This window comes from Ammospiza nelsoni, chromosome 3 (assembly GCF_027579445.1).
Source record: "Ammospiza nelsoni isolate bAmmNel1 chromosome 3, bAmmNel1.pri, whole genome shotgun sequence".
Taxonomy (NCBI): Eukaryota; Metazoa; Chordata; class Aves; order Passeriformes; family Passerellidae; genus Ammospiza; species Ammospiza nelsoni.
Genome location: NC_080635.1, coordinates 44,250,540 through 44,278,367, shown reverse-complemented (window position 1 = coordinate 44,278,367; position 27,828 = coordinate 44,250,540). Strand labels below are relative to the sequence as shown.

The 27,828-nt window shown below is 38.8% G+C and overlaps 1 protein-coding gene across 1 annotated transcript in view; it reads left to right on the top strand.

Annotated features, from left to right (window-relative positions):
• The window catches only part of PCNX2 (pecanex 2), a 152,946-nt gene that overhangs the window by 24,536 nt on the left and 100,582 nt on the right, over positions 1-27,828 (top strand). Inside the window, exons 9-14 of the mRNA XM_059469294.1 lie at positions 10,385-10,520; positions 14,047-14,189; positions 15,345-15,498; positions 15,597-15,629; positions 22,564-22,735; positions 27,689-27,799. Coding sequence (XP_059325277.1) covers positions 10,385-10,520; positions 14,047-14,189; positions 15,345-15,498; positions 15,597-15,629; positions 22,564-22,735; positions 27,689-27,799 — 749 coding nt within the window. The remainder of the gene's footprint in view (positions 1-10,384; positions 10,521-14,046; positions 14,190-15,344; positions 15,499-15,596; positions 15,630-22,563; positions 22,736-27,688; positions 27,800-27,828) is intronic.

Below are 27,828 nucleotides of genomic sequence, written 5' to 3'. Positions count from 1 at the left end.
TGGAGGCTTTTGAAAAACTTGGGACCATGTTAAAAACAGCATTAGCATTTTAGATAGAATGCTAGTATGAGATGAGAATAATGCTTTCATTTGTCAGTGGGCAAAGAGTAAAAAAATAAGAAAAAATTGTCTAGTAGAAATGTTCTGTCTGTCTTTAGCAAAATAGCCCCTTTCTGCCATCCTGGTGGAGTTCAGTTTTGACCTTAAAAATCAAACATTTTACTTGGGTTCTCTTTATTTCTTGCAACTCTGTTTGTTTCACCTTGCAGAGAGCACTCTTCTGCTCCCCCTTCCTCTAACTGTGAATTTGAATCTGTCCTAAATTCAGAAATAGTTTTCTGTCCCTTGACTTTTTTTTAATCAAAGGAAGGACCATCTTCCTTCTCATGTAAGAAGTCATGCTGAATCTGCCTTTGCCAGATGTTTATGTGACACCTCTGTCTTGGTTTGCAGGCCTTAAGGGATGAGGTTTGTTTTTAAGGAGTCCGCTCAACCATGTTAACAAAAGCAAGTCCAGATATTCTTTACAGGCATTTACATGCTTGTAATTTCTTAAGATGAGCACCTTTGCTGGAAGTTTCAGAGTAAAGTGATAGTTCAGGGAATGGAACAGATCAGAAAAGAGGAGTGGCTTCCCAGGACTTTCTTTGTGGGAGTCAGTGGGAAGCCAGAACATGAGCTTTTCCAAGAAGAGAGCAGCATGAAGGAAAGTTCAAAGCAGTAGTTAATATGAAAAATGAGCAAAGGGGACAAGGAAGCTTGCAGTATGCTTGAGCTGGTTTTTGCAGGGGCAGTTTGTAATGTCTAGGCCAGAGAGATTAGTGAGAGCTGTTTGTTCAGTGGGAAGTTTCTACCATCTGTGAGTAGCTTGAAGGGTAGCACAGGAAGGAAGGGGTTTTTGTTTTTTCTTCAGGTGTTCAACATCAAGTAGTTTCGTATTTAGACAATATGGAGCACTTGCAGCATATAGAAAATGAAAGAGCAAACCTGCTTTGAGGGACAATGCAGGAATGATGCATCTTCCCTTGTCCCCACCTGCAGGCTTGCTCATCAGTTGTGTCAGGTTACTTTCTTTTGCTAAAGATAAACCAAATGATCAGTGAAGGAAAGGTTATTAGTGAAGAAAAAGGCAAATAGGATAAAATGAAGCACGAGGTATAATCAATGAGCGCTTCACTTAATCTCTTCTGTGTGTCTGTCTGGAGAGGGTCCTTGACAAAAACTCTTCCCTTGAGGATGTGCCCTCTCTGGTGGAGATGTTCATCATAAGAGTAGTCCATACCAACAGGACATGCTGCTGTTATGGAAGGATATTAGAAAAGAGACATGAAAAGTACCTCTGAGATGAACATGACTTATCTACCAGCCCATGAAAAAGTTAACTAAGGAGAAGACAATTATATTGACAGTACAGCTTCATGAGCAATTGAAATGGTGCATAAACAACCAATAGCTTTAGGCCTGTTGTCTGAATTCAGTAAAAAGACATCCAAATTAGATTTCATGAGTCAAGAGATGTAGGAGAAAATTAATGCCGAGCCAAAAAAGGTGTCATCCTCCTTTCATGGGAGAGGGTGGGTTTTTGGTCTCATGGAGCCCAGATTTCAGAATTTAGAATAAGCAGGGAGAGCAATACAAAGGTTTGCAGTACATGTGTATGAGCTCTTAAAACACTTATCACCAATCACGCTTGCTTTATACTGTTAAGACTAAGCAGCTCTTAAGGGGAAAATGTCAAACTGAGTTGAGCAAGTGGAATAACCACGTGGATTTGAATGGACTGTGTCCTGATGTGCTTCTTTATGAGGAAAATTGACTCAGGACAGAGGATGACAAGAGGCCTCTTGCCCTGTGGGTGTTGTTGGGAGAGGCAGCAGACTTGTTGCTGGTGTCCAGGAGCTATGATGCTTCTGGGATGCTGCAGCTGTGAAAGGGGAAGGAATTTTGACTGGAGAAGGTGTAAACAGTGGCTGGTTTGTCAAGAGTAAAGTAATTGCCTTATGAATTGGCCATAGGTAACTATTTTTTAACAATGTTATGCAAAACTGACAAAGATGCTTAAATATTACTCAAGAAGAGTTCTTAAAGAAAGCCTTGAGGCAAAGGAATTAACATTTTATGATCTTCAATTCAAATTCTAACTTTCTATTTCTGTCTATTGAGTCTTAATATTGTCTTCTCCATTTGTAGGCTTAAGCATTTCACATCAGATTATTAGGAACTGAAATTAAAGTAGTATCACTATGGCCCATTTTATCTTCTTGTCATAACACCTGAAATTATTTTTCTCACAAAAATTCACTGTCACAGACATGAGGATGTGTTATGGTTTTATTTTTCTTCTTTGTTTTTGTGTGCTTCCTGCTTTTCATTTGCTTAGGAAGGGGTGGATAGACAACAATGGATTGCAATGTGCCAGAGAAAGCAGATGTCCAAATCTGAAGGATTCTGTGATTTCTTCCTTCAGACACTCCTTGACATTTCAGACAATACTGTTAAAGGGAATAGACTTAGTCTTGTTACGTCTTTCTGGTTCTGCAGTGCTGTGAGATGATCTTTGAAGTATTCTGCAGTTTATCAATATTACTATATATTCCATCAGTTTCTACTTTTTGTCTTTGTGTGTTTTTGGTTCTTTAGCTTAATTGTTGGCTTTTTCAACTGTAGTAGTTGTTCCTGATATTACCTGTACCTGCAGTCCTTGTCCTGGGAAATTTACTGAGCTTCTTAAATGTTGTCATCTTATTGCAAAGCTCCCATACCTTCTTGGTGATTTCTCATGTGCAGCTCCTCACAGTTCTGACTCCTTCATTGTACAGCGAACAAATTCCATCCCTCTTCACAGCACACCCAACAAACTCCAACTCTCCTCACCCAGCTAACCCACTCTTTTGTAGCACTCGTCTTCTTATTGGACACAGCTGCGGCCTATTAAGGGCAGGGCTGTTCCTAATCTTTGGTGATTAGTACAGCTGCAACTCCTCAGGTGTGAGACTGCCTTCTGCACTATCTTTATTTTCTTACATTCTATCTTTCCACACTTAAATGTAGTATAAATACTTTCTTATTAATAATTCCCAAAATTATCCCTTAATTCTGTTAAAGGTTACTGAAAATTAGAATTTTTTCAGTTTGTTTTTGTGCTTGGCTCTTGCCAAATTGTCTCTCACTTGTCTAACAGTGCAGCTTTTAAAATATTTGAAGATGTAGCCAAGTTAAATCTTGAGGAGGTTTTTATGTTGTAATTATCACCAAAAGTAGGTAATTCCTTTTCCATCATAATCCCCACTTTGGTGGGTGATTCTTGTCACTGAGTTTGGTAAAATATTTAAACATTGGCAGGACTAATCAAGTCCCCAGTTACTGTCAGTGTAATTACCCTGACCCCACTTTTGTTTGTTGGCTTGCCAGCAACACCTCTTGCCAGCAGTCCCAATGGAATGGGTTCCCTGCTGAGCTAATTACATCTAAATTTGATGCTCCCATTGCTCTGCCAAATTCACCTCTAGCCATAAATTGCTTTGTGACAGGCTTTGACAAAAGTATAAACTCTATTCCCAGCTCATAGATTATGCTAGAAATTAAAACAAAAAGACCATTTGAATCTATTCTGAAGTGAGTCACCAGAACATGTGGTGGAGCCTGGCTTTCCTGGCTCATGGCTGAACAGGACACCTGCTTGCCCTGAGTCTTGGTGACACGGGGAGACAAAGCCATCACTCCAAACATTCTCCCTTCCTCCTCTTTCACCTAGATTTATATGCTGAGTGCCATATTGTAGGGAATGTCCCTCTGGTCAATTGGGGTCAGCTGTCCTGGCTTTGTCTCCTCTCAGCTGCTTCTGCACCCCCAGCCTCCCCACTGATGGGTGATAGCTAAAACACACCTGTGTTATCAACACCATTTCCAACACAAATCCAAAACATAGCTCCATACCAGCTACTGTGGGAGAAGTAACTCTACTCCAACCAAAACCAGTACAAACAGAAAGAAGGATTACCCAGCTCTTAGCAAAAAGCACCTTTATCTTAGGTGCAAATTGTCCTTGCTGTGTGACACTTCAGCTTTCATTAGGAATAGATGATATATAAAATTCAACTTGCTCTATACCTTCAAAAAAACTATTCCAGTTTGAGCTTTATCCTACTTTCTTGGTCATGTATCTTTTAATTTACCTGTAAGAGTATTAAAATACCAGTTTTTGTCAGATAAAATTATATTCATGTGTGTTTCATTACTACACATGGCTTAACCCCACCAGTACAATCATGTATTCACATTGCACTTTCCAGACATTTTCTGAGCAGTTGATCCTCTGAACTCCTCACCTTTTTCAGATGAGGCTCTGACACTGAAACCAGGCTTGTAAAAAGCTGTATTATAGCTAAAATGTTTTGCAATACAGATAGACACCTCCATTTAAAACAATTGCTTAGATTTTTTTGCTTGTTTTGAGAATAATTGTATTTTTGGTATCATTGGGGCCAAAAGTTTAAAAAAGTATTTGCAGCAAAGTAGTGGTTAACAAGTACTAAAAAAATAATTTAAGGTACCTGTCAGTACAGCTGCAGAGTGCTGGTGCTTCTGGCCCTGGGCAAAAGAGAATGTCAGATCAGTGAGCTAACTTATTTGATTTATGTTCTCACCCCAGAATAAGCTGTTTGAGTGTTTTATACTATATGAAAGTCTGTCTGAATGCCTTAATGGTACTGTACATCTCCTTCATAAATCTACTAATATTAGTATGTTCACTGCTGGAAAATTCCCTAAACCTTTGAGATTATTTCTCATAGGAGAAAGTAGTTTTTTGGGTTTTTTTGGTGTTTCAAAATGTTTTAGAATGTGACCAAAAAGTGTGTCATTAAAGCATTTTTGTATTTCTCAGCAAGGTGACCCAAACAAAACAATCCCCCACTGCTCTTGTAATAAGCTGCTGAATCTTAAAGATTTCTTAATGCTGCTTGTCAGGTTGTGCAGTTCTGCAGCTGAGCACGTTTTGAAATGGATGTGACAAATATTACAGAGTCCTCTTTGGGATTCAGTGGTTTCAGATGAGCTGCTCCCCTGGGCATAGAGCTGCTTGAACACAGAAATGAGCAGGGGTGTGCGCTGAAAATGGTAATGTTTGTGTTGTAAAGAAGCCATGGATTTTTCTGAAAGGCACTCTTTACAAACTCAGTAGCATTTTCCTGATGGCTTGCAAGGGGCAGGAGGAAACCCTTTTGTTAAGCTTGGCCAGTTAAAATCCTTTCCTTTATTTGTGTAGGGATTTTAGACCTGCTTTCATTGAACACTGGGCAGGGACACGAGTGTTTTCAACAGAATGAGACTCAGAGGTGAGAGGGGACCGTGCTGCCACATGATGGCAGCAAAATCCTGCTCAGTACTAGGAGTTTATGGAGTGCTTCATGTGTTGGGACTGGTTTCTCTCCCATACCCTGCCCTCCCATAACGAGAGCAAAAAGGAATGTTTTAAAGTATTGGAGATAACACAACTGTGGAAGCTATTAATACACTAATGCCAATAAGGCTGCATCTTCTCAAAATGCATCCTCTAATTTATTAGCTAACACATACTGTTTGTTTTTAAAGTTTTTAGTACATTTGTCTTTGCTTTGAAATGTAATAGGCTTGCAAATTATCATTTTACATGCTTATTAACAACATAAAAGTATCTGAATACTGGAAAATAAGAGTATACTGAATGGACCCCATTCTTAACATTTGAGTAAGAAGGCATTCATCACTTCCTGCCTTCATACTGTCAACAGTGTCTTCGGGAATGTGCTTTACAAGGCCTTTCTGTCCATCTGCAATAGTTGACTTAATATGTACCACTGCTTGTTTTGCAGTCTATTGCAACACTGCAACAGTGATCTATTTTCTGCCTATTGTTTCAATATATCACTGCATCTAGCTTTCACATTCTGTAAACTCAGATACTCTGCCTTATTGTTATTAAAGGTGTTATTTTTGCTAGTTAAAACAAATGCCAAAAATTATCCCCAAATCCTGTAGTAAAATGTGTTTAAATACACATTTGTACAACTAGCAAAATATCAATAACATTTAAGAGAAATTTAATCTTTAGCTTGAGCTGTCATTAGATGTAAGCACTGAAGAAAGTTAATATGCACATTCTGAAATAATTTTACACTTTATGAAGCTGCTAAGTCTTAAAACAAAAAAGTGAAGTGTGCTTCCTCTGTTTTTTCTTTTTCCTGTGATTGGATTTGTCACATAATTATCCACTGCTAATGCAGCTATCACTGGCATATTTCAGTCTTCTTACATGCTGAGTTGCTTTTTAGTGTGAGTCCTGTTAGTTGAGAACTGTAAGCCATAATTTTCTTAAAAGAAGCAACATCCACAACTTTAGTGGCTTTTAGTGTCAGTCTTGAAGTGTGCAGTACTCTGGTCAGATTGGTGCTGGCAGCTCTCTAGTGGAGGCCTAATGAGCAGCATCAGTTCAGACAGCTGCATTTGAGCCACAGACTGTTTTGAAAGTGCACAAGGGTATGGGTGTGCTGAGTTCTTGCTGTGTTGTCAGCACTGGCTGGGTTTTGCAAAACCATGTCCCTCAGGTCTCAGTTCAGTGCTTTTGGGTGCCCCTCAGACCAGTACTCCAGAAGCAGTTGCTTGTTAGATGTGCAGGAGGAGACATTTCCAACTCTGAGCGTCCTTCTGGCTCTTCCCACCCATAGTTGCTTACCATCACCTAAGGGCAGTATTTTAGGGAGTATTACACACAGCTTTCAGCTGTATTATTTATTATCACTATGATATTTATTATACACTGTAACTCTGTAGTGACCCAGACAGCTGTCTTAGGCAGTCCAGTGAGATCTTTCTGGTTTTTAGCATGTGCAGACCTGTCTTTTTTCCAATATGCAGGTTAAAATGAAATTTAACCAAGACCTGCAAAACAGCTTTGTTAACAAGGAATTCTTTGTGGTCTGCCTGTATAATGAACTCATGGAGGGATCAGACCCAAGGCAAGCTAATACTAACAAAGGGAATGACTTAGGCTGGATTATGTTTGAATGGCTCAGGCCAAGTTGTCGATGGTATAAGGCAACAGGCTAAACAGAGGGGGAGAAGGAAGATTTTTATTTTTCCAGCACTGAGTGGTTATACTGAAACATTCTATGTGTTAATATGATTGCTCCCCTATCTTGTGCTTACTGAGTGTTCTTACAAAATGGAATTATGAGCCAGAAAAAAAATCCTGGTTTTATACCCAATAATCAGTAGAGGGTGCTATGTTGCTTTTGAATTTGATCTGCGTAGGTTATATGTTTATCAAAGATATTTTTAGTTAATAATTTATTACTCAAAATTTAGTTCAATTATACCTTTGCTTACATTAGCAGTGCAGTTTACTGTGATAGATCTTGATAATATTAATTTAATTCTGCAAATGAACAGATTTTCTATTTAGCAAGATTCCGTGTTATACTGTGATCAGCTCCGTTATAATGATTTTATGATTAGAGAGTGTTTGCTCCTATTTATATATGGTAATAAATTTATAGAATCTAGTTTATAGGCTTACAAAAACACAAACACCATCATTGCATTTCTTACTGGTGTTTGCTGTCAGTGTGATAGCAATGTCATCAGATGAGATGTACAGTTTCTAAATAGCTGTGCAAGCAATTCATCTTTGGGGGTAGCAAGTGAATGTCAGAAGGAGGTTGTGTGGAAAATAGGGATAAGGAAGACAAAAGCAGCAGACAGGAGCTGAAGGAAATGGAAGATGAGGAGAGAATAAGAAGATACAGAGAAATGAGGCTGATGACTGCCAGATGACAGATTTTGATTTTGGAACTATCGCTTTACTAGCTCTGCCTTCCCAACTTCTCTGTCCTAATTGCTTTTTCAGGCTTATAAAGTTTCTGACTGTTCCCCACAGTCAGTGTCCTTGCTGCTTGTGGTCTCCTCTGCCACTTGCTGAGAGACGGAGCTATGGATTTTTGATGCGAATCCAAAACAGACTATGGGCACTCTTGGCTTTTTGGGTAGCTTCAAGTCTGGTGGAAGATGATTTGATCTTCTAGGTTTATTCCTGGAAGAAAGCTTATTAATAAAAGATTTTTGATTTCTGAGAGCTGGTAGACTCCTCTGGTATTCTGTTCCATCCATCTGTCCTTTTGCCATTTCCATTTTTGTGAATGTGGGATTAAAGATGTGGTCCAATCTCAACATACTTTTGGCTTTTGTAGAATGACAGCTAAAGATGCAACAATTTAGTGAAGATTGACTCTTCATTTAGGAAGGAATGAGCAACCACTGTTTTATTCCCCTGCTCTTTTGTTGAGTCACCTTTTGGGCAGGAATTCCCAGGCTAGTGTTCCTGCATCGACTGGGCTAAATTTGCCTTCTTCCTGCTGTGAACAGGGAGACTCAGGGTTGCACCCATGATGATAAGGAATGGGACAGCTCATCCTGAGGAAACAAACAAACAATCCCTTGCCTTCCTTCTGACTGGGCAAGGTTGCTCTGTAGTCCCTATCTGTGGGAATCTTACTCCTGGGAGACATTCCTCAAGGCTTCCTCCATTTTCCTCCTGCTTAAATCTTCTGGTTGTGATCCAGGATCTTGGATGAGTGCCATCCCTTCTGTACTGTTTTGTTAATAACTGCTGACAAAGGAGATGATTCTTACAGAGGGATGCCTTGTGGCTGGGATATCAAGGGGGTTGTGGACATGTTCTCATTGCTAGTGCTGTCCAAAGGGAACATGACAGCCTTCCTGACGCTGGGGAGTGGATCGTGCTTCTGTCTGTAGCAGGAGGAGTGTGGTGTGCAGAGGAGGCCATGAGGGTCAGGAGCATGGGTGCTCTCAGTTCTGCTCAGCTGAGAGTTCTGATGGAGTGGCACATGGTGAATATCGGATCTGGAATTCAAGCCTGATAGCAATCAAGGCTTTGAAAACATAAACTACCTGGCTGAGAAACCCAAGGCAGGATGTCTCCTCTGCGGACATCCCAAGGCTGATCGTGTTCCTGCTGGTCCAGGCAGAGCTATCAAATCCTGGACGGGAGGAAAGAGGGTGTGCATTTCAACCTGTTGGTGTGACACTTCAGCCCTTCTTTTAAGTAATCCAGACACTGAGCTGTGTTCCAGAACAAGGCTAACTACTGCAGCTGAAGTTAACAGCCAGTCATGTGCAGGACAATTACAATTTTAATGCTTTAACAAGGGTTAAGCTTGTTAATGCTTTAACAAGCCTTTGGGAACTGGCAACCAAAGGCAAGGTAAGTTAAGTTAACTAAAATTAATAAGGTGCCTTTGGGGCAAATGTAGGGTATGCAAGAGGAGGGTTTTAATCTTTGGACTGCCAAAGGCTTCGGGGCTGACTGTAGGCAGATTTCTCTAGTTTCTTCCTGCTTGTCTTTATGCAAAATGAGAACAACAGATATTGACTACCTTACAGGAGCACTTAGATGCTTTCACCTCATGTAGATACAAAAGTATCTACATAAGATACATACATAAGTAAGAGCCCAAGGCAGGTATCCAGGGGCAGTGGGACAATGAGCTTGGACCAGAGTGCTTGATGTGCAAATCCCATTTGGAAGAGAATTAGAAAGATGTATTCAAAATAGATCTCTTTCCCAAGTAACAATTATTTCATTTCAATAAAGTTGTCTCTGTAACCCAGTCAGTCATGTCATGGTAACACGATTTCTGCAACCCAACAGGCACTGCTGCTCTAAGTGCAGATTTTCACAAGTGTTTAGGTGCTGTACTACAACACAAAACAGGAAATGTGAGGAAAAACAATAAATAGTATCTTGCTCAGGGCCCTCCCAGGGCGAGTTTACACTCAGTACATGGGGGATATCCTGAATTAGCCTTATGTGAATTAGCTCATGTATTATTATCCTGGTAGGGCAGAGGGAAGTTCTCATAGCCTGAATTCTCAGCAGGGTAAATCAGTACTCAGTGAATTCAGTGCAGGTGAAACCAGACCAGCTTGGTACCTAAGTGAGCTCATTGGAAGATATTGTGGGATCTTTGCAGTATTTACTTTGCAGTTTTGCTCTGTAGATGTGCATCTCTAAACTTAAATTGTCAATGGACAGAAAAAGGCACTTGTGAAGTGTGATTCCTTGAGGGTGTTCATCTCAAAATGAGAAAAGCTGTGATACAGAAGTATCTGTTCTCTGTGGTGGATGTAGTAAATCAAGTGTATCTGAATTTGGGTGTTGACTGCTTTGTGGATCTGTACTAGATTTCAGATACGAAAGTGGAAGATTCCCAAATCCTGTGAGACAACCAGTAGTGTAATTACAGACTTTGTCCTGTGATATCTCAGAATTGTTAAGAAAATATTGCTGCTTAAAACAATGTCTTTGTTTCCTGTCCTCTGTGCACAGTGAAATACAGTTCAGCTCCTCCAGTACTACCACTTCAGAGAGCCAAGAGCCATCTTCTGGGGACCAAGCAGCCAGTGCGCTTCAGCAGCAGCTCCTGCTGATGGTGGCCAGAAGGACCCTTTCAGAAAACCCACGGGTACACTGCGATATCTGAGTTTCTAGCATCTTGATCAAGTGCTCAATAAACAAATGCTGCAGGCTTGTTCCTGAGACAATTTTGTTGTTTTTGCTATACTGCTTTTCCTGGTATTGCTCATGTGGGAGAAGATGTGTTTTATGTTGATGGATGCAACTCAGCTGTTTTCTGCTGACACTGAGTAGTGTCCTAGGGGACTGTTTAAAGACTCAGTCACTGAAAAAGTTCATCTTCTATCTTCAACCATGTTTCATTTGGAAAAGGGCACAGCTGTTAGGATTTTAGGCACACCACCAGATTTTAATAGTATGAAGTGTTTATTCCAGATTCATTGCTGCCATAAAACCTCATGTCTGGTTTCACTTTTCTGAATTGGGCAACCAGACCTCTGACTGTTGGCTTGTGGAATGTTGAAGCCACCTCCTCAATGCAGCTAGTAAAAGAAAAAGGCCCTCAGACTTCAGTTTGCATGGTCTTATGTGGACATGAACTTAACAGTGTTTGGGTCTGTGACTTATATAATCTGTTTTTACAATTCCTTTTATAATACCTTTGACTTTCTCTCTGCCATGGCAAATTGTACTTTGGTATTTATGAATAAAAGTAAAATGACAGTTAATTGCCTTTCATCTCAGAGTTCACAGTGGAACGTTAAGCCAGTAGCAACTTGTATAAAGGAACTATTTTAAACTAAAAATCAGTAAGTGGTCCCAAATAGTGTATTTCATACATGGACAGTGTCTTCCATCTAAAGGCTCTGATGTTTTCCAGATATTTATAGTCTTGTAAATTAGAGAACAATTGTCATTTCTTCTTTCTCTTTTAGGGAGACTGCTCCTCAAGGTCGCATTAGCAAATTTGTAGCCAGGCCAGGCAGTAATTTCAGAATGTCCTGGTTTCCTGGTTTCTGAATTTTTTTTCTTAAACATGAAATCCTGAGCCTACATAAGTCAGGAAAAGCATTGTCATTGATTTCAGTGAAGCTAGGGCTTCAGGCTGTCGCTGACACCATATAAATTTATGAAATGAATTTTTGTAAGCCCTTTTTGAGAGGAGAAACAGTTAGACTTGAGTGACTTGCTCAGGGCTAGTCAGACAGTTTCCTAAATCCAGCTCAAAAATCTGACTCCCACCTAAGCAGTGCAGTACTCACACAGAGGATTTCATCCAAAGGTTGCAGTTCCTCAGGAGCCAAAATGTTCAGTTGTGCACTCAGCTAAAGGCACGTTAGGCTGTACTGGGGACTCAATGATCAAATCCTCGAGTGTTTTTAATGAACTCTCTGCCACTGTTTTGATTTTTTTATCTAGTTATGGTGAGCAATCTACATTAGATGTGTGATGTTAATGACTGCAGCAGTCTGAGTTTTGCTTTACTTTCTGTTGGGTAACAGGACCCAAGAGAAACAAAACTGTGCCAGTATTAGCAACTGTAATATTTTAAAACGTGTTTTTTTTCTTTAAAAATGGCCTGACCCCATGTTTAAGTTACTTTTTAAAGTAGTAATAAAAATATTAAAATTTGGACTACATAAACTTTTGGATTTTAAAGTCAGCATAGTGAAAGGATTGCAGTTGGTCTCATGGCTTTTTATTCACTCAGAATTGTTAATAAAGGAAAGAATGCCAAAAAGCCCAGCAACCCCTTGCACATCTCAATGCTCAGAAGCATAAGGGATTGTCCTGCACTACTAGCAATTGAACTCCCTGGCTCTGCATGGCTGTACACTTTTAGTCAATTGGAGGCATGAGATAAAATGCCTCAACTTGAATTTCTTTCTCAAGGCTTATGCTAGCCTGTTTCACCTCATGTTTGCCAGCAGATTGAGGGTATCTGAACTGTTTTCCAGCTGATGCACAGTAATACATTGTCATGTGTAAACTCTATGTAAAATTCCTTTTCCTGGAAAGGGAAGATGTTGAAGTGAGGGGAGAACGACCATCCTTTGATGCATCGAACTCAAGTTTATTGATCGATCAGCCAGTTTAAATAATAGTGTTAACGAACTTCATGCATATTCCAAAATCCAGGTTTATGATAGGCTAACAGAGAAAACTCTAACCACACCTTTTGTTTTACAATACCGTTGATTGTTTACACAAAATAAAACCAGTGTTCCCACTGTGATATGAAAGGTTCCCAAAACTTCCATATCTGTTCCCAGGGTGCCATCTTTTCCCAGAGAGGGTGTTACACTTGTTATGGGAAGACTGCCTGAGAACCTTATTGTTTATAGAGTGATGCCTGAGAGAGTCTAATTGTTTATAGAAATCAGGCTGGGAACTGCTTTTGGGACTGCTTTGCAACTACCTTTTACTTTTCTCTCAATTGCATGGCTTCATGGCCTTTTTCTTTAAGCCATGCTTGAACTAAACTCCCGACAGGAAGATTAGAAATTTTTCCAATATTCTGAGAAAAAAAAGTAAGAATTCCTTTTTGCAGGTGGACAGGTTGTTTAAAAAACTTTGCTTTGCTAACAGTTATGATTCTAAAATGAATTGCTTCACACAGAAATCCCCTTCCCTGACTAGGAATGTTAATCTAACATAGATAACTCTAATGTAGACATTGCCTAGAGTTCCATAATAAGTATATTTGTTGATTAATTATCTTTAAGGAGGGGTGGGTAAAAGGTTGCCTAGGAGGAGATAGAAAACCACTGGAGTTCACAGTAATTTGAAACCTCAATTTCTTCTTCTTGGAAGAAAAATGATTGATTATTTCCCCTCCATAATATCAGTAATAATATACTTTGTAAAAAACAATCACTGCTTTGCAGAGATTTTTTTCATCTGTTGTCTAGCTTTGCAGGCTTGGCTGATGGTCTGCAGATAGTTGGAGGGGAGTTGTAGAGAAGAGTTGGAAAAAGCCTTAGAATCTGGCAAAAGCAATATTCAAAAGGGTGGATTTATGATTATGATGGTATGATTAGAGACACTTAAATTAGTGCTGTTTATGCTATTTGTGCTTGTCTGCAATTTTTTTTTCCTCCTCTTGCTGTTCTTGAGGAGACACACCTGATGTGGTATTCAAAGCATCTCTGGAAAGATAAACAAAGCTGTGGTCTGGAAGAAAACTTGATAAGTCACACCTCTAGACTTTAGGGCTTCATTTTTTTTTTAAAATTTAAAAAGAAGGATTTGTCCTGTCATGTTTTTGTGTTGTGCTGTAATTAGCCTGATACATGGGAAAATCTTCTAAAAGAAACTTTAGACATGTACTGGATCTGGACTAGAAAATGATTACTTTTTAAATTAATATTTAGTATTACTTTTTAAAGCATATTGTCACTATTGAGCTCCATAATTAATCTATCTTCTGTTTCATCTGCAACAATTAAGCTGATGTGGTATTTTTGTTTCCAATTTAAAATTAAGAAAATAAATATGCCAATATGCTCCCACTACTGCTTTTAATAAAAAAAATAAAAAAAATCTGATACTTCATGTAAATTTGGCCTTTTGGACTCCTGTTTTGCTGGCAACTGTGTGAGAGAGTTTTGTGTATTTCTTGTTTGTTTTTATAGCAGCCCAGCCAGGACCCTGAGGATTCTTCATGCTCTTCAGCACAAAGGAAGCTGAACAGGCAGTTTTACAGATTTGTTATATTCCCTGGCAGGTGGATTAAAGTCTGGTATGACCGTCTCACCTTGTTGGCACTGTTGGACAGGTAAGCTTGTTTTTTTTAAACTGATCTAGGTAGTGTTAATGTGGGTGGATCCTCCTGTCCAGAGAGCGGTGCTGATCACTAGAGAAAGAAAATTCAGGTTGAACAGATAGATGTTGAGTAGATGGATGTGTTTTTGCTTTAAGTTGAAGTTCAGGATTGGTTTCAGTGATTCTTGCTACCCTTTGTCTTCAGGTAGAGACTTTGATTCATGTGAGTGCCGGGCTTGTAGACTAGTCTGTAATTTGACTCACAGATCCAATGATTTTTGATGAGAAAATCAGTAGTACAAGGGTCCCAGGGTATTGTAAACCAAGTACTCCAATGTTTAAAAAAAGAAAATTATTTATAGAATGGTATTCAGGTGAAGACTTTTTTTTTTGAGCTGCTGCATCTGTTCCAGTTCTACTTTATTTGTCTCTGCTTCTGTTGGTGGTGCTGTGCCATATGGGTTAGCATGGACTCCACAGCAGAAATTTCAGATGGCAGTTTTACCTGATGCAGAAATCAGGCTACATGTCAGGGAGTTTCAAGTCCAGAGCAGATATTTATTTATCTGTAGTGTTTTATCTCTATGTTTCAATTGCATGGAAATCTTTTCTGCTGATAAGCTCTTTTGTTGCAGCCTGAATATTGACACTGTTTTTTATCTCAGCTTCCGTGTTCTAACAGAATAGATAAAACAAATAAAGCATCAGATGACAAATTTGGTCTTTCATCCAGTTCTTTGCTGTCAGATGTATATTTTTCATTAATGGAATGCCTTATTTCCTCATTTAAAAGTGTTTGGGTATTTGATGTTATTTGTAGTTGTTCATGTGTTGGGGTTTTTTTGTTTTGTTTGTTTATGCTTTTATAAGCATACACTTTTCTACACTAAAATCATCTCCATTGTGGGATTCTAATTGGAAAGTGAGATGGGAAAGGATGTTAGACTTCAGTGCATATGGCTTTTTTTCCCTGTAACGTTTTAGCTATCATTTTGGGAAAGGTTTTTGGCATGGGGATCAAATACTGTTGAATATGGAAATGTAGTTATGGGATCCAGTGAACTCTGATGGTTGTAGCACTCACTGCTCATACCAGCTACAAATGCACCTGCCTTGCTCTAATGAATCTACAAATATTTGTACTTCTCCAACACTTTTATTCACATAGGACAGAAGATATAAAGGAAAATGTGTTTGCTGTCCTTCTAGTAGTTCTTGTTTCACTTCTTGGATTCCTGACTCTGAACCAAGGCTTCTGTAAAGACATTTGGGTTCTGTTGTTCTGTCTTGTAATGGCCAGCTGCCAGTATTCTCTCCTCAAGGTAGGACTCAAGTTCATAGCCAATTGCTGAATTCTCTTCTAACTTCTACAAAGAAAACATCCTGTAAGCAAACATGTTTTTTTCTGTTTTGTTTTTAGAGTGTTCAGCCTGATCCTGCTTCACCCATACATGTAAGTCTCAGTCAGTAAAACAAGTCTTTCTCCTCTGTTATCTCTTGTGTACTGTGAAACAGCTGGCTGTTCAGTGAAACACAGGTATTAGCTGTTTGCTGTTCTAGCTGATTTATGAAAAAGAAAAATACATCTCTGATTTCAAGACTTTGTACTACGTTTAATTACTTTTAAGCTATTTGAATTCATCACTGCTATTTAAAAAGTGCTTTTTCTTTAAGTTAATATGTGTAGTGAATATTCATCTGGACTATCTTACTGATGTTTGATCCTGTGACATCGCACAAACCTTTTCTTTGCTTTCCTTTAGAAACAGGCAGAAAAGAGCAGAACTTCCAGACTAGCAGCTCAGTCGTTGCTCAGTTGGGATTTTTTTGTATTTTTTTTCTTTGAGACTGGGGATTGATCTTTTTATTTTTTAAATCTGCTACTGAAAAATTATTTATTAAAAGTATTATTAGCTCATTGAATGGCACAGGTGTTTTCCCTTTGTTACAATATGGTCAGAGTTTCTGTGCTTGGGTCCTGAAGAAATTGCTGAATCTTTGGGTGAATGCAGGATGTAAGGATCCTTGCTGATTGCTATGGATTTTCTTATTAGATATGTCTAAGAAATTGAACTCTGATGGTGCCAACCACCTTGCAGAGAACCAGTTCTTTACACAAGTCTGTCCTTATTATAGGACTCCTCTAGAGGCATCATCCTACAACTTCAATCTTATCACTCAACCTATCATGGTGTCTCAGCATTTTTGATTTGTGGATCTTGGAAGACATTTCAGTGGCCATAATGCCTTTTCCTTTCTTTTACACTGGGTGCTAGTTGCTTATGTTTCTTATTTAGCTCTTTGAATATTTTTGAGGTTGCCCTCTCTTCCCTCAAATTTCAAAAATGACATGTTGAAAACTTCAGGTCTGTTAGATCAGCTCCCTTTGGCAGGGTGCAATTATTTTTGTCAGTTTAGAGGCTAGAAGTACAGGCTGAACTTGAAATTGATGTTTTTTATATATGTATACTGTACACTTCACTAACTGGATTTCAGAAGATTCTCAGTTTCTCTTTCATGGCAACTATTTAGGGGTGAAATTATGGTGGTTTTGGTTATAATGCATTCATAGGAAATACCTGTCTGCATAAAAAGTAGAGAAAGGTAATAAACAGCAATGTAGGGTAATATTTTCAATACATTAAAGAAATAGTCCAATCATAGTGAAAAGCTGGGAGATGTTGTGAGTAAAATAATGTAATTTGTCAGCCCAACTGGCATCTGTCTAGATATAATAATGTGAACTGTAATCAAGTAGTTTGCACTTAATCAGACATTGTGTGTGTACGTTTGTTTAAAGTGGGCGGCAAACAGTTTAGTCAAAACTTCATTATGAACCTATCCAGCCCATATGTTTTGTAATGTTAAACATAATGTAGGGTTTAAACAGAACTTTTTTTTTGGTGCAGAATCCAGGTCTGAATTTCAGGTTCTCACAGTACTATTACAAGTGTTATTTGCTGTATTGTATACTGTAAGTCATGCAGCAATGGAACAAAGTAACAATAGGTGTATTCCCATATTCCTTTTCTTTCCTAAAACTTTATTAGGGATACCCTCTTGCAAACTTTTTGTGCACCATACAAACTACAATAGAAATAAAATTTAGAAAGCTTTTCCACTAAGGGTTTTAAAGGTAGAGATGTTGTCATGCTAAAATAGATTAGCAATTTCTACATTATAACTTTTTAACACAACAGGTATTTGTAAAGGCTTGCTTGAGCTACTAAGCACCTCAGAAACAGGAGAATGAGTAGGCAAGAAGAAATACCATGTACTGTTTCATAATTCATGGGACTGCATACAGGACTGAGACAATGAATATATGTAAGAGATTCCCTAAATCTTGTTAAGAGCATGACTGCAATCTTTCAAGCTCAAATACCTTTGTAAGCCTGAGCTAGATGCTGAGCTTTGCAGGTGTCTTATGAGGTGCTTAGAGACAAGCTCTCCTGATCCTTCTATACAGCCATTTACTAAATGTAAAACCTTGCCTAAGGTTTTTCTAAAATCTTTGAGTGCCCATGACAAGGATCTCTTGGATCTCTGAATTTTAATACCCTGCAGTCACCAGCAGGTTGCTTGTATCAGGTCACTAACAGCAAAATATACAGCAGAGTGATTGAAGAATGATCAGTATCACACCCATGAATGAAAATGCAGATGAGATTTTTTTGAGTTTGAAACAAACCATTATGAGCCTCAGATCTGCACAGTGCATTAAGTTCTGTTCATGGATCCATGAGTAGCCACTATGCCTTATGTTATCCACGGCTGCCAAGGAGGTTCCAAACTTCTTCCCTCTATCATGTGCAGAGTTTGTTTCTGTTTAAGGTGACTTTGTCATATCTAGCCTGTAGCATTTTGAAAGACTGCTTTAAAATAGCATCCAGTGAGTTCAGAAAACACAGTGCCTAGAGATGCCATAAGCTTTTGTTCCAAACTCCCCCTGAGTGTCAATGTATTCACTTGCTGCTGTTGAGGAAAGAGCTATTATTGTTGCTGCAGGTTTAGTACTGGTGTCTGCTATAAGATGGGAGTCCAATTTTCCTGTCAGCTGGAGTTTTAGCCTTTCCAGTTCTGGTCCACTGGGAGCTGGTGGCCTTTAAGTGCTGTTTACACAGAGGTATGTGGTTCTGGGATGGTGAAATTTGGGAGCAGCCTCCTCACTGGAGTGGTGAAGAGAAGAAAATCAAGTCCATTCCAAAGTGTGTTATATTTTGCTGTTAGTGACCTGATACAAGCAACCTGCTGGTGACTGCAGGGTATTAAAATTCAGAGATCCAAGAGATCCTTGTCATGGGCACTCAAAGATTTTAGAAAAACCTTAGGCAAGGTTTTACATTTAGTAAATGGCTGTATAGAAGGATCAGGAGAGCTTGTCTCTAAGCACCTCATAAGACACCTGCAAAGCTCAGCATCTAGCTCAGGCTTACAAAGGTATTTGAGCTTGAAAGATTGCAGTCATGCTCTTAACAAGATTTAGGGAATCTCTTACATATATTCATTGTCTCAGTCCTGTTATGTCCCAAAGCAGATAGCTAACTCAGTTGTGTAGCTACCACAGGCAGTTTCCTAAATCCCATAAGGCACTTATAAAGTATTTGTAATTTGTCCCTGTAAGCTTTTCTGTAGAACTGAGCACATGCACACTTCTTTATATAAAAAAGCCTTCTGTCTTTCTCCTTTTACATATGTGCACCCACAAACAAAAAAAATCCATTAGATATTTCTAAAATTTTTCTATCAAACTGCTTTGCAGTCAAAACTACTGTTGTAGTAAATTGAAGTGTTTGTGAAAATACTCCTTGTTGAAAGTCTTAACATTGTTTTAGAAATGTGAAATGCATCACTGCTAAGTTGGTAAGATGTGAATGTGTATCTGAAACATATTAATGAGAAACATGGACATGAAAAAAGTTACTTTTTTAGCAGACTGTGGGAAGGGAAAAGCTTTCACTGACATTTTTATCAGTGAAGAAAAAACAAGATTGTTTAACAAATGAGATGTGAAATATAAAAGGAATTCTGCTTCATTATTTAAATTTTTCTAAACAAGAATGCAGAGTGGAGTCATTTCACCAAGATTAAATCAGTTTTGCTTGTCAAAATCTGGTGAACTTGCTTAGTAAAACAAAATGAGCCCTTAATATCTAAAAGAGCTTGTTAAACAAGTTGTGCTGCCCATTTTGGTGAAGGGCTGCTTAGCTTTGTCTGTCAGTGGCAGGTACAGGTGAGCTTTGCTCCTATTTTTCTGTTTGTTTCTTTCTAAAACCTTAAAAAATTAAGTTTCATGTCTATTCCCTGGCTGTGACTTTTGGGAAGTGATCTTCTCTTTCCCAGAAGGTGTCAACTGTTGCCCCTCAAACCAGTCCTGTCCCAAATAATGCCCCTCACGTGGAGCATGTAAATGACAGTGAAATACCACATTAACACTTGCAGCAGTTCCTCTTTCTTGTGTTGTGTTGCATGTTCCCCAGATGTGGGGACTGGAGTATTTGCTGTGCTCTAGGAAGCTCATTCAGCTTGAGCACAGCCCAAGTAGTGCAGGAGCTGTGCAGGCCCTGCCCTTCTGAGTGCATTGCTGCTGCATTGCTTTGCTTCTGTTGATAAGGTTCTAGAAAGATTTCAAGTTCTGTCTCATTACCCACCAGCACCACCTGAAAAACAGGGAAGGTAGTATTTGTTCACATTTTGCAGCTTTCAGAAAGCCTCTGGAATCTGCTTCCTTAATCATAAGTGGCATTACTATAGTTAGCATGGTAAGAGTGATTGTATTAGTCTGTTCTATTCTAACTAAGATAGAAGTGACCTACAGTGATCATCCAGTGCCACTGCCTGACCACTTCAGGGCTGACCAAAAGTCAGAACAAGTTGTTAAGAGCATTGTCCAAATGCTTCCTCTAAACACTGACAGGCTTGGGGCATCAACCACCTCTCTAGGAAGCCTGTTCCTGTGTTTGACACCTTTTCAAAAGGAATACTCCTGCCTGATGCAGCTTAGAGCCATTCCCACATATCCTGTCACTGGATGGGACAGGAGCCAGCAGCACCTTCTTCACTTCCTCTCCTCAGGAACCTGTAGGGAGCAATGAAGTTGCTCCTCAGCCTTGTCCTCTCCAAACTCCAGAAGTCCAAAATCCTTAACTGCTCCTTATAGGACATTCCTTCCAACGATTTCACCAGCTTTGTTGCTCTCCTGTGGATGCCTTCAGGGACCTTCAAATCCTTTTTAAATGGTGAGGCCCAAAACACACAGCACTCAAGGTGGGGCTGTACCAGTGCTGAGTACAGCAGGATAATCATCTCTTGACCAGCTCATGTGGCTGTGTTTGATGCACTCCAGATGCACTTTTCCCTCCTGGCTGGTGGCACTCACAGCAGACTCACATTGAACCTGCTGGTGAGCAGCACCCCTTGGCCCCTTTCTGCAGGGCTGCTTTCCAGCCACTCATCTCACAATTTACACTTGTGCCCAGTATTCCTTCATCCTAGGAGCAGGACCTAGCATTGCATCTCATTAATCACTGCCCAGCATTCCAGTCTCTCTAGTTTCCTCTACAAAACTGCCTGACCCTCAACAGAGTCAGCAGCACCTCTGGGGTTGGTATCTTTACAAACTTGCTAAATGGTGCAAGAACTCAGTCCTGAAGAACTTCACTGATGATGGGTCCTGCCAGATGTGGCCTCTTTCAGTGCAGCTCTTTGAGCTGTGCCCACCCTTCAGCCAGCTCTTCACCTAGCACACCATAGACTTGTTTAGAAGTAAGAGTTAAATATGCACTGTAATCCTAATTGAGTATGTCAGTGTTCTGCATGTGACTGCAAGGTGTGTGGAGTTAAACCTCTGGGCTTGTAGTCATCAACTCTGTCTTATCCAGCTGCCTTCAAATAATCACTGTGCAAAGATAAAACTGGCTTGCGTAGGTCAGGAGGTAAGACAAGAATGTAACAGAGTGTAATCACCATAAAACAGCCTAGAGTGAATGTCAGCATATAAAACATAAAGCAATTGTTTAGGTTCATATTTATTGGTCTCTTTTCCTAAGGCGCAGCTCATATTTTACATAAATGAACTGAAGTTTAAAAAAGGCCAGAAAATAATAGCTTAAATTATTTTTATTTTTTAAAGTCGTATCATTATCTTTGTAATTCTCCTCGGATTCTTTTGTGGACATGTGTCCAATTAAAAAATAAAAAAAGAAGTAGTAAAATTGAAATTGATTAAAGAGCAAGGATTTATGTCCCTAACTTGATTCATATTCCATGGATGTGAGGCACGATGTAAGCCCACCAGTTCCCTGTAATCTGCCACCTTGTTAACTGATTGATCCCAAAAGAGAGTACAGATCAGTTAATAGCAAACTAACATGCAAGCTTGGCTGGCAGCCAAACAAACTCAGCCACAGTTTCAAGTCAGTAAGTAGACTCAAAAAAAGACATGATCTTTTATTATACTCACTTAAATTACATTTTTCAAATAAGAACAGTTGCATGGCAGCTTTAAGCGAGTCAAACTTGGATTCTTGTCACTTTGATTCTGGCTTTTCACACTCTAGGAAACTTTTGACTCATGAGTGTTTAAAATGTCTTAGTTACCCTTAAGCTTGCTACCAGGAGAGCTATTAAGGTTCTTCCTAAGTGTCTGTTGGGTTCCCAGGCCTGCAGCCCCACAAAAGTGTTTTGTAGGATTAGTGGGAATCAATTGTGTGAGAGATTTGTATGAAAGGCATCAGACGAGGGTCCTTCCACATCTTATTTCCTTTGGATCATAATTTCAAAGTGCTTCATAAGAAGCAGACCAGAAACTGCTGATGAGTGTCATCCCTTTCAGAAGGCATGCTGATTTATTGTCAAGTGGTTCAAAGAAACAAAAAAATTAAATTCATGAAGAAAAATCCATCCCCACTGTACCAGGCATATGCTCTATTATAGTTTTTATTCCCAGGAGTCAATTAAAAATTAAATTAATTTTAAATTTCATAAAGTAAAAAAAAAAAAGTCAAACCACCTGAAGCAGATGTTCATTGAAGTAAAAGAAATACAGAGAAAAGTTCTTTTTCTACTGAGAAGAAAGATGCAGACAGATTGAGGTTTCTTTCTCCACAAAAAATGGCAACTCCTGGAATTAGTAAGTTTTAAAAGGTCCAGAAGGGTAAGTTTTTCAAAAGCATAAATGGTTGCTGGAGTCAATCTTAACTGCTCATTGTGTCTTTTGAAAGTCTCCTCTGGAAGAAGATTAAATACTTTGTCACATTTTTATTACTAATTATTATGTATAAGTAATTAAAATATTTTGTCTGACTCCTGACCCTCTCTCCAAGTTAATGCAGTGCATGCAGTAGAAGAATGAATATAAAAGTCTAACTTTTTGGTTTTTCTTCCAGGGACACAATAAAATCATAATCTACAGCAGACCTGTATATTTTTGTATATTGTGTGGCCTTATTTTGCTGCTAGATGCTGGATCTAAAGACACAAATCCTCCTGTTTATACAATGTATGGCCTGAAGCTCTTCTCACCCAGGTCTCTCCAGTCAGCCAGAGACCATGTAATAGGTGAGTCAATGTTTTTCCTAGGACTGCAAAAAGGAATTAAGTGTGAGTCTTTGTTTTCCCATGCTGACAATCAAATGCAAGTTATGAGGCACAACCTGAAATCAAATTGATAGAAACATTTGGAATGACTTAAGATGAGGCAGGGGCAGCTGGCAACCTTCCCTCATGTAAAAGGAGTTCTTAATGAAATGAGGCTCATAGAAATGTCTCCATAGAAAACTAAAAGTCGCTGATGTTATTAGCAAAAATCATCATCTGTGAAATGCTGTTCATCTGTGTAATGGCTTGTCTGTGTGGAGCAGTTACTGCAGAATAACTTGAGTTTTAAATTTAATGCCTGGAAGCTAATCCATGCCAATTCCTCAGATGGACATTAATCTTCTGATCACCAAGGAAGTGCTTTATCTTGGTTTAGTTTAATCATACTGTCCGTATGACCAGTTAGTGTGGAGCAGCCACTCTGCAGTAGCTCTTTCAACCTGTTTCCTTCTAGAATCATGTTCTGAGGTTGCTGAGGGCATTCAGATATTGCCCCAAGACAGGTGTGGTGATCCATTGGCACTGATTTGGAGTGGCCACAGCTGACATTACCCTATTCTGTCAGGACACTTCTTCCTGTTGCACACCACACTTACAGTCTATAAGTGTGATGTTCCACCAGCTGAGCCACAGATACAAGTGCTGGACTGCACTCCCATGTATAGTGCAACACTGTTAAGGGACAAAATAGGGAATATGAGGTTTACTATAAAAGTTGTGAAAATGTCCCAGAAAGCTGTGTTGTAGTGTACCAAAGATGGTCTGGTGGTTTGTGAACTTAGAACCAGGAGACCATAGTGTAGCAGAAGAAAACCATTTTTGTGGTATAGTGTGTAACCTTCGAGGTCTTTGTTCACCTGTGACTATTGTACTTGCTTTTTGCCATACTCAGGTCAGACTTACTGCCTGAAAGGTATACTATTTTTAGGAAAACTTCCTGGTCCTTAACAAGGGTACTATGGCTCCCAATTCTTCTCACCAGAAACAGGGGAATGTGAAGAACTGCATGCATCTCACTTATTTTAATTAGCTTCTTTCATTACTTTCCTTTGGTCTCATTTAAGTTTCTCCTTACATCTTATTTTCTCTGTCTGTCAAAGGTGAGCAGTAAAAATGCTGATAAATAATTCAACAAGAATTCTAGATGACACTTGGGATAGAGATAAATGAAAAACTATAGCAACCAGCATAAGAAAACAAAGTGTGGTTATAAATGTGTTAATTTTGGCTGGTCTCAAAAGAGATGGCAGAACATGTTCTTGAAGCAGGAGGGGGTGGGGGAGAGAGGAAATACAGGCTCATCTCCCTAGCTGGCATGTGTTAAATGAGAAAGAGAGAAGAAACCCTTTCCCTTTGCTTATCCCTGTTCTTGTTTTGCCATGGTGTCTTGGTGATGTGCTTTGGCTATTCCTTGCTTTTTCTCTATGGGAGCCCTAACTTCTGGCTGCTGTGAACCCTCGCTCTTGTTCACAGTGCAGTGACCTCTGTAAGCCATGGCAGTCTGGCATCCTATGGCATCTTGCTGCACTTTTAGTGTAGATTCTCGTAGGTAATGAAGGTATAGAAGTATTTTGTTTGGGCTATAAAATAATGAGGGAAGTTGGTGACTCCGAATACCAATAAAGTCTTACTGCTGTCTTGTAGTTCTGCCTATTTGCTAGGTATTTTTTATAACTTTTTATTGTTCTATCATCATAAGGTGACTCTTTAGTTTATATTTTAATCAGAATTTATTATGATATTTGGAGTTGATATGTTTGGAAATCAAAGAACTTTTGACTCTGTGTTTTAAGTACCAAGGAAAGGAAAAGCCTTTCAGGTGCTTATTATCGTAGAAAGCAAAAGCCACGTAAATCATAGAATGTACCAAAGAGCTAGTGTGATGCTGCATATCATATTCTGATACAAGTCTTGAAGCAAGGTCATAAAAGAAATAATTGCAGATTTGTTAGATGTGTAACCTAATTACTTATGAGACATGGTTTTTAACACGTTCATTTATTTTCAGTCTGCTTATGATCTGCTTCTGTTTTATTTTAAATTGGTGATGATTCTGCTATTGATTTAAATTTCTATTAGTTGGAGGCTCATTACTTTAATTCTGACTGTGGTTTTCATCTTGAATTCCTTATTTCAGTTAACATTTTTGCTAGCTTGATGTATGAAGTGCAAGTAAGGGCACAGACAACCAACCTCAGTCACTGGGACCTACAGGTGTGGTTAGTGACAAAAGTAGTTATGCATTTTATATAGGATAGTTCTTGTGATGAAATGATTTAAACATTCCACAGGTAAATGAAACTATTTCACAGACATCTCAGAAGACTTAAGAATCAGAAGGTGGCATAATTTTTTGAAAGTGAGTCCTCTGCCGGCTCCTTTTAACAGTGACTGAGCTTCTGTCAAGAGAAGAAAGCCTGTGGATGTTATGCTCTCCCATGTTCAAGAGGGGGAGAAAAGAAAGACTATTTCTCACTGAAATAATGCCTTTTATTTTTCCTTGTGAAAAAACCCATGTTTTACTACTCAGATATATACTTTTTTTTTTTAAATAATCTTTTTTTCTAAATGTCTAAAATGTTTGCAATGTGATATTGCTGTTCTGCATTGCTCCAATGACACAATTTTTCCAAAGTCATAATTTGTGTTTCCCTCTCACTATTTCCCTCATTCTCATTATGTGATATGTGCTTGTTTAGAGGAAAACTGCAGTGTTAAAAGCAGCAGCTTGCACAATGATCTCTTAGTGGTCCAGCTTTTAAAGTGGCTGTGAGTCTCTATGAAAATGTATGATGCTTAAAGAAATTCTTTCTGGAATTCCTAATGCAATTCCAAAACATGAATCAGTTACTTTTATTGTCTGCTTCCCAAAAGGGAATCTGCTACTTCTAAGTGCAATCTTTTTGTAGGTGACAACTGTTTATTTTCCTGTCCTGTGTGCTCCTTGGTGCAAGATGAGATAAACTAAGCTGCCTTAGCTAAAGAAGTTGCTAGAGTTGTTCAAGGTATTAATAGAGAGTGGGTGAGGTGAGGACAGTTTTATAGTCAACTAACTTTCCCTCCTTGTTTACATTTGTCTCTGTATATCTTGGTGTACTGTCAACTCTTTAATCTCATCCTTCCTTCCATTGCTCTTATTCCATTTTTTCTGAGGTTGCTACAGCAGAGGCAGTCATTTGGGCTGTAAGTCTGGAGTATGAGTTCTGGCAGTTTTGCAGGTCCTTTGCCCAAGAAACAATATCTCATGCGAGTTTCAGCAGTGTGTTTTGGGGATAGTTAAAACACTTTCAGCAGTGTGGTTTTGGGTCCACATGGCCTGCTGAACAGTTTTCTTTTGTGCCATTGCCTGTCTTCAAGAGTGGTCCTTCCTTGGCTTTGCATGACTTGGTAGAATATCTAAAAATGTGCAGAGTAATAGAAGAAGAATAATTTAATATTGGCGTTTTTACGTAAAACACTGAGAAAACAGCATTTCCTCATTTTCTTACTGATGGATGATGTGTGCCAGTAGTGGGAAGTAGTGCTGAAGGTGGATTGTGAATCCAAGTATACTTAAGTGAGTGCTGTCTGTGTTTAGCACTTGAACATGTCTTTTTCTCTCCTGTGTTGGGCTTTCTCAGCAAGATTTACAGTATTAGGTAGCAGCAGTGTATAATATGGTGAAGATAAAAGCTGTCAGATCAAACTTGGTGTGTTGTTTCCTTTTAGTGCAAGATGCCTTAGTAAGATGAGCTGGCAGATGTGAAATTAGCATTCAGCAAAGAACACAAATCCTTTTGTTCTCTTCTCAAAAATCTGACTGGAGGAATGGGGAATATAATAATACTAGTGCTTTGTTTAATTTGCTTTTTATGATAATGCATAGGAGGAAACTGCAGTCTTCCTAGGATCTAAAGTAACAAAGACAGACTTGTTTACAAGGAAGAGTGGCTGACACACCCTCTGCCGTGCAGAGCATTGTGGTACTAGTACAATGAAGCAGTAAGAATATGATTAACAATATGAGAAACGTTGATTAATGTGATTATGTGTGTGTATTCTTGAACATTTATACTGGGGTCACGTATCTGTTTAGATGCATTGCTAGGCAGCCTTGCTTAGCATTTTCTGTGGTGGAGCTGAGAGTGAATTAATGGGGAGGAGGACTGCTGGAAGTAACCAGGACTTAAGACTAGCAGCATGATTACCTGAATTATGACTCTTGCTTTTCCTTGCCATTAAAAGTAGCATTAAAATTAGCATTTCTGTTCAGAAAGAAAGTATGTAAAGCTATAAGACTGGATCTTACCCCTGAGTTTCTTTCCTGTTTTTAATGTTCTTTCACTACTGTGAAGTTAAAGTCCATTCTGCTGGAAGCAGGTGGAATACTGGGGGAAGCTTCACTATAGGTTTCTCCCATTTTTAGGGGCTGCTATAAGTGTCTGCTCTTGATTGCTGGGAGAGGAAGAATACTGTGATAGCCAAGACATTTCAGATCTTAGCCATTAATTTTTTTTGTTTGTTTTTATTTAATTGTTGTAGCTGTTCTTGAGCTATCTCAGATTCAAGGAAGAAGTTCCAAAGTCTGCTAATTAAAATTTCTCTACTTTGAAAGGAACAAATATTAAGCTTGAAAGTATTTGAGAAACAGTAAGGAGGCTATGCAAGGCTCTTTTTTCTGCCACTGTTTTTATCCAAAATCAATCTTAAGGCTAACTCTGAGTTTTAGTTTCTTACATGTAAAATGGCATTATTTATTTTGAATACATGAGGAGGAAAGTGTAATCATTGCTGGTAAGGTTAAGGTATGCTCACTTGAATAATCCTCAGAATTTATTGCAACAATTTCTTATTCTGCTGTCATGCATATTTCTTTATTTTCCATACATTGGATGTATGGCTGTGTTCTAAAATACTTCTTTTTTTTTTCCTTAGTGTTTTTATATTGCTTTCCTGCAATTTCTCTTCTTGGACTTTTCCCTCAAATCAATACCTTCTGCATATATCTTTTGGAACAAATAGATATGTTGCTTTTTGGTGGTTCTGGTAAGTAGCCATCTGCCATCTTTCTGTAC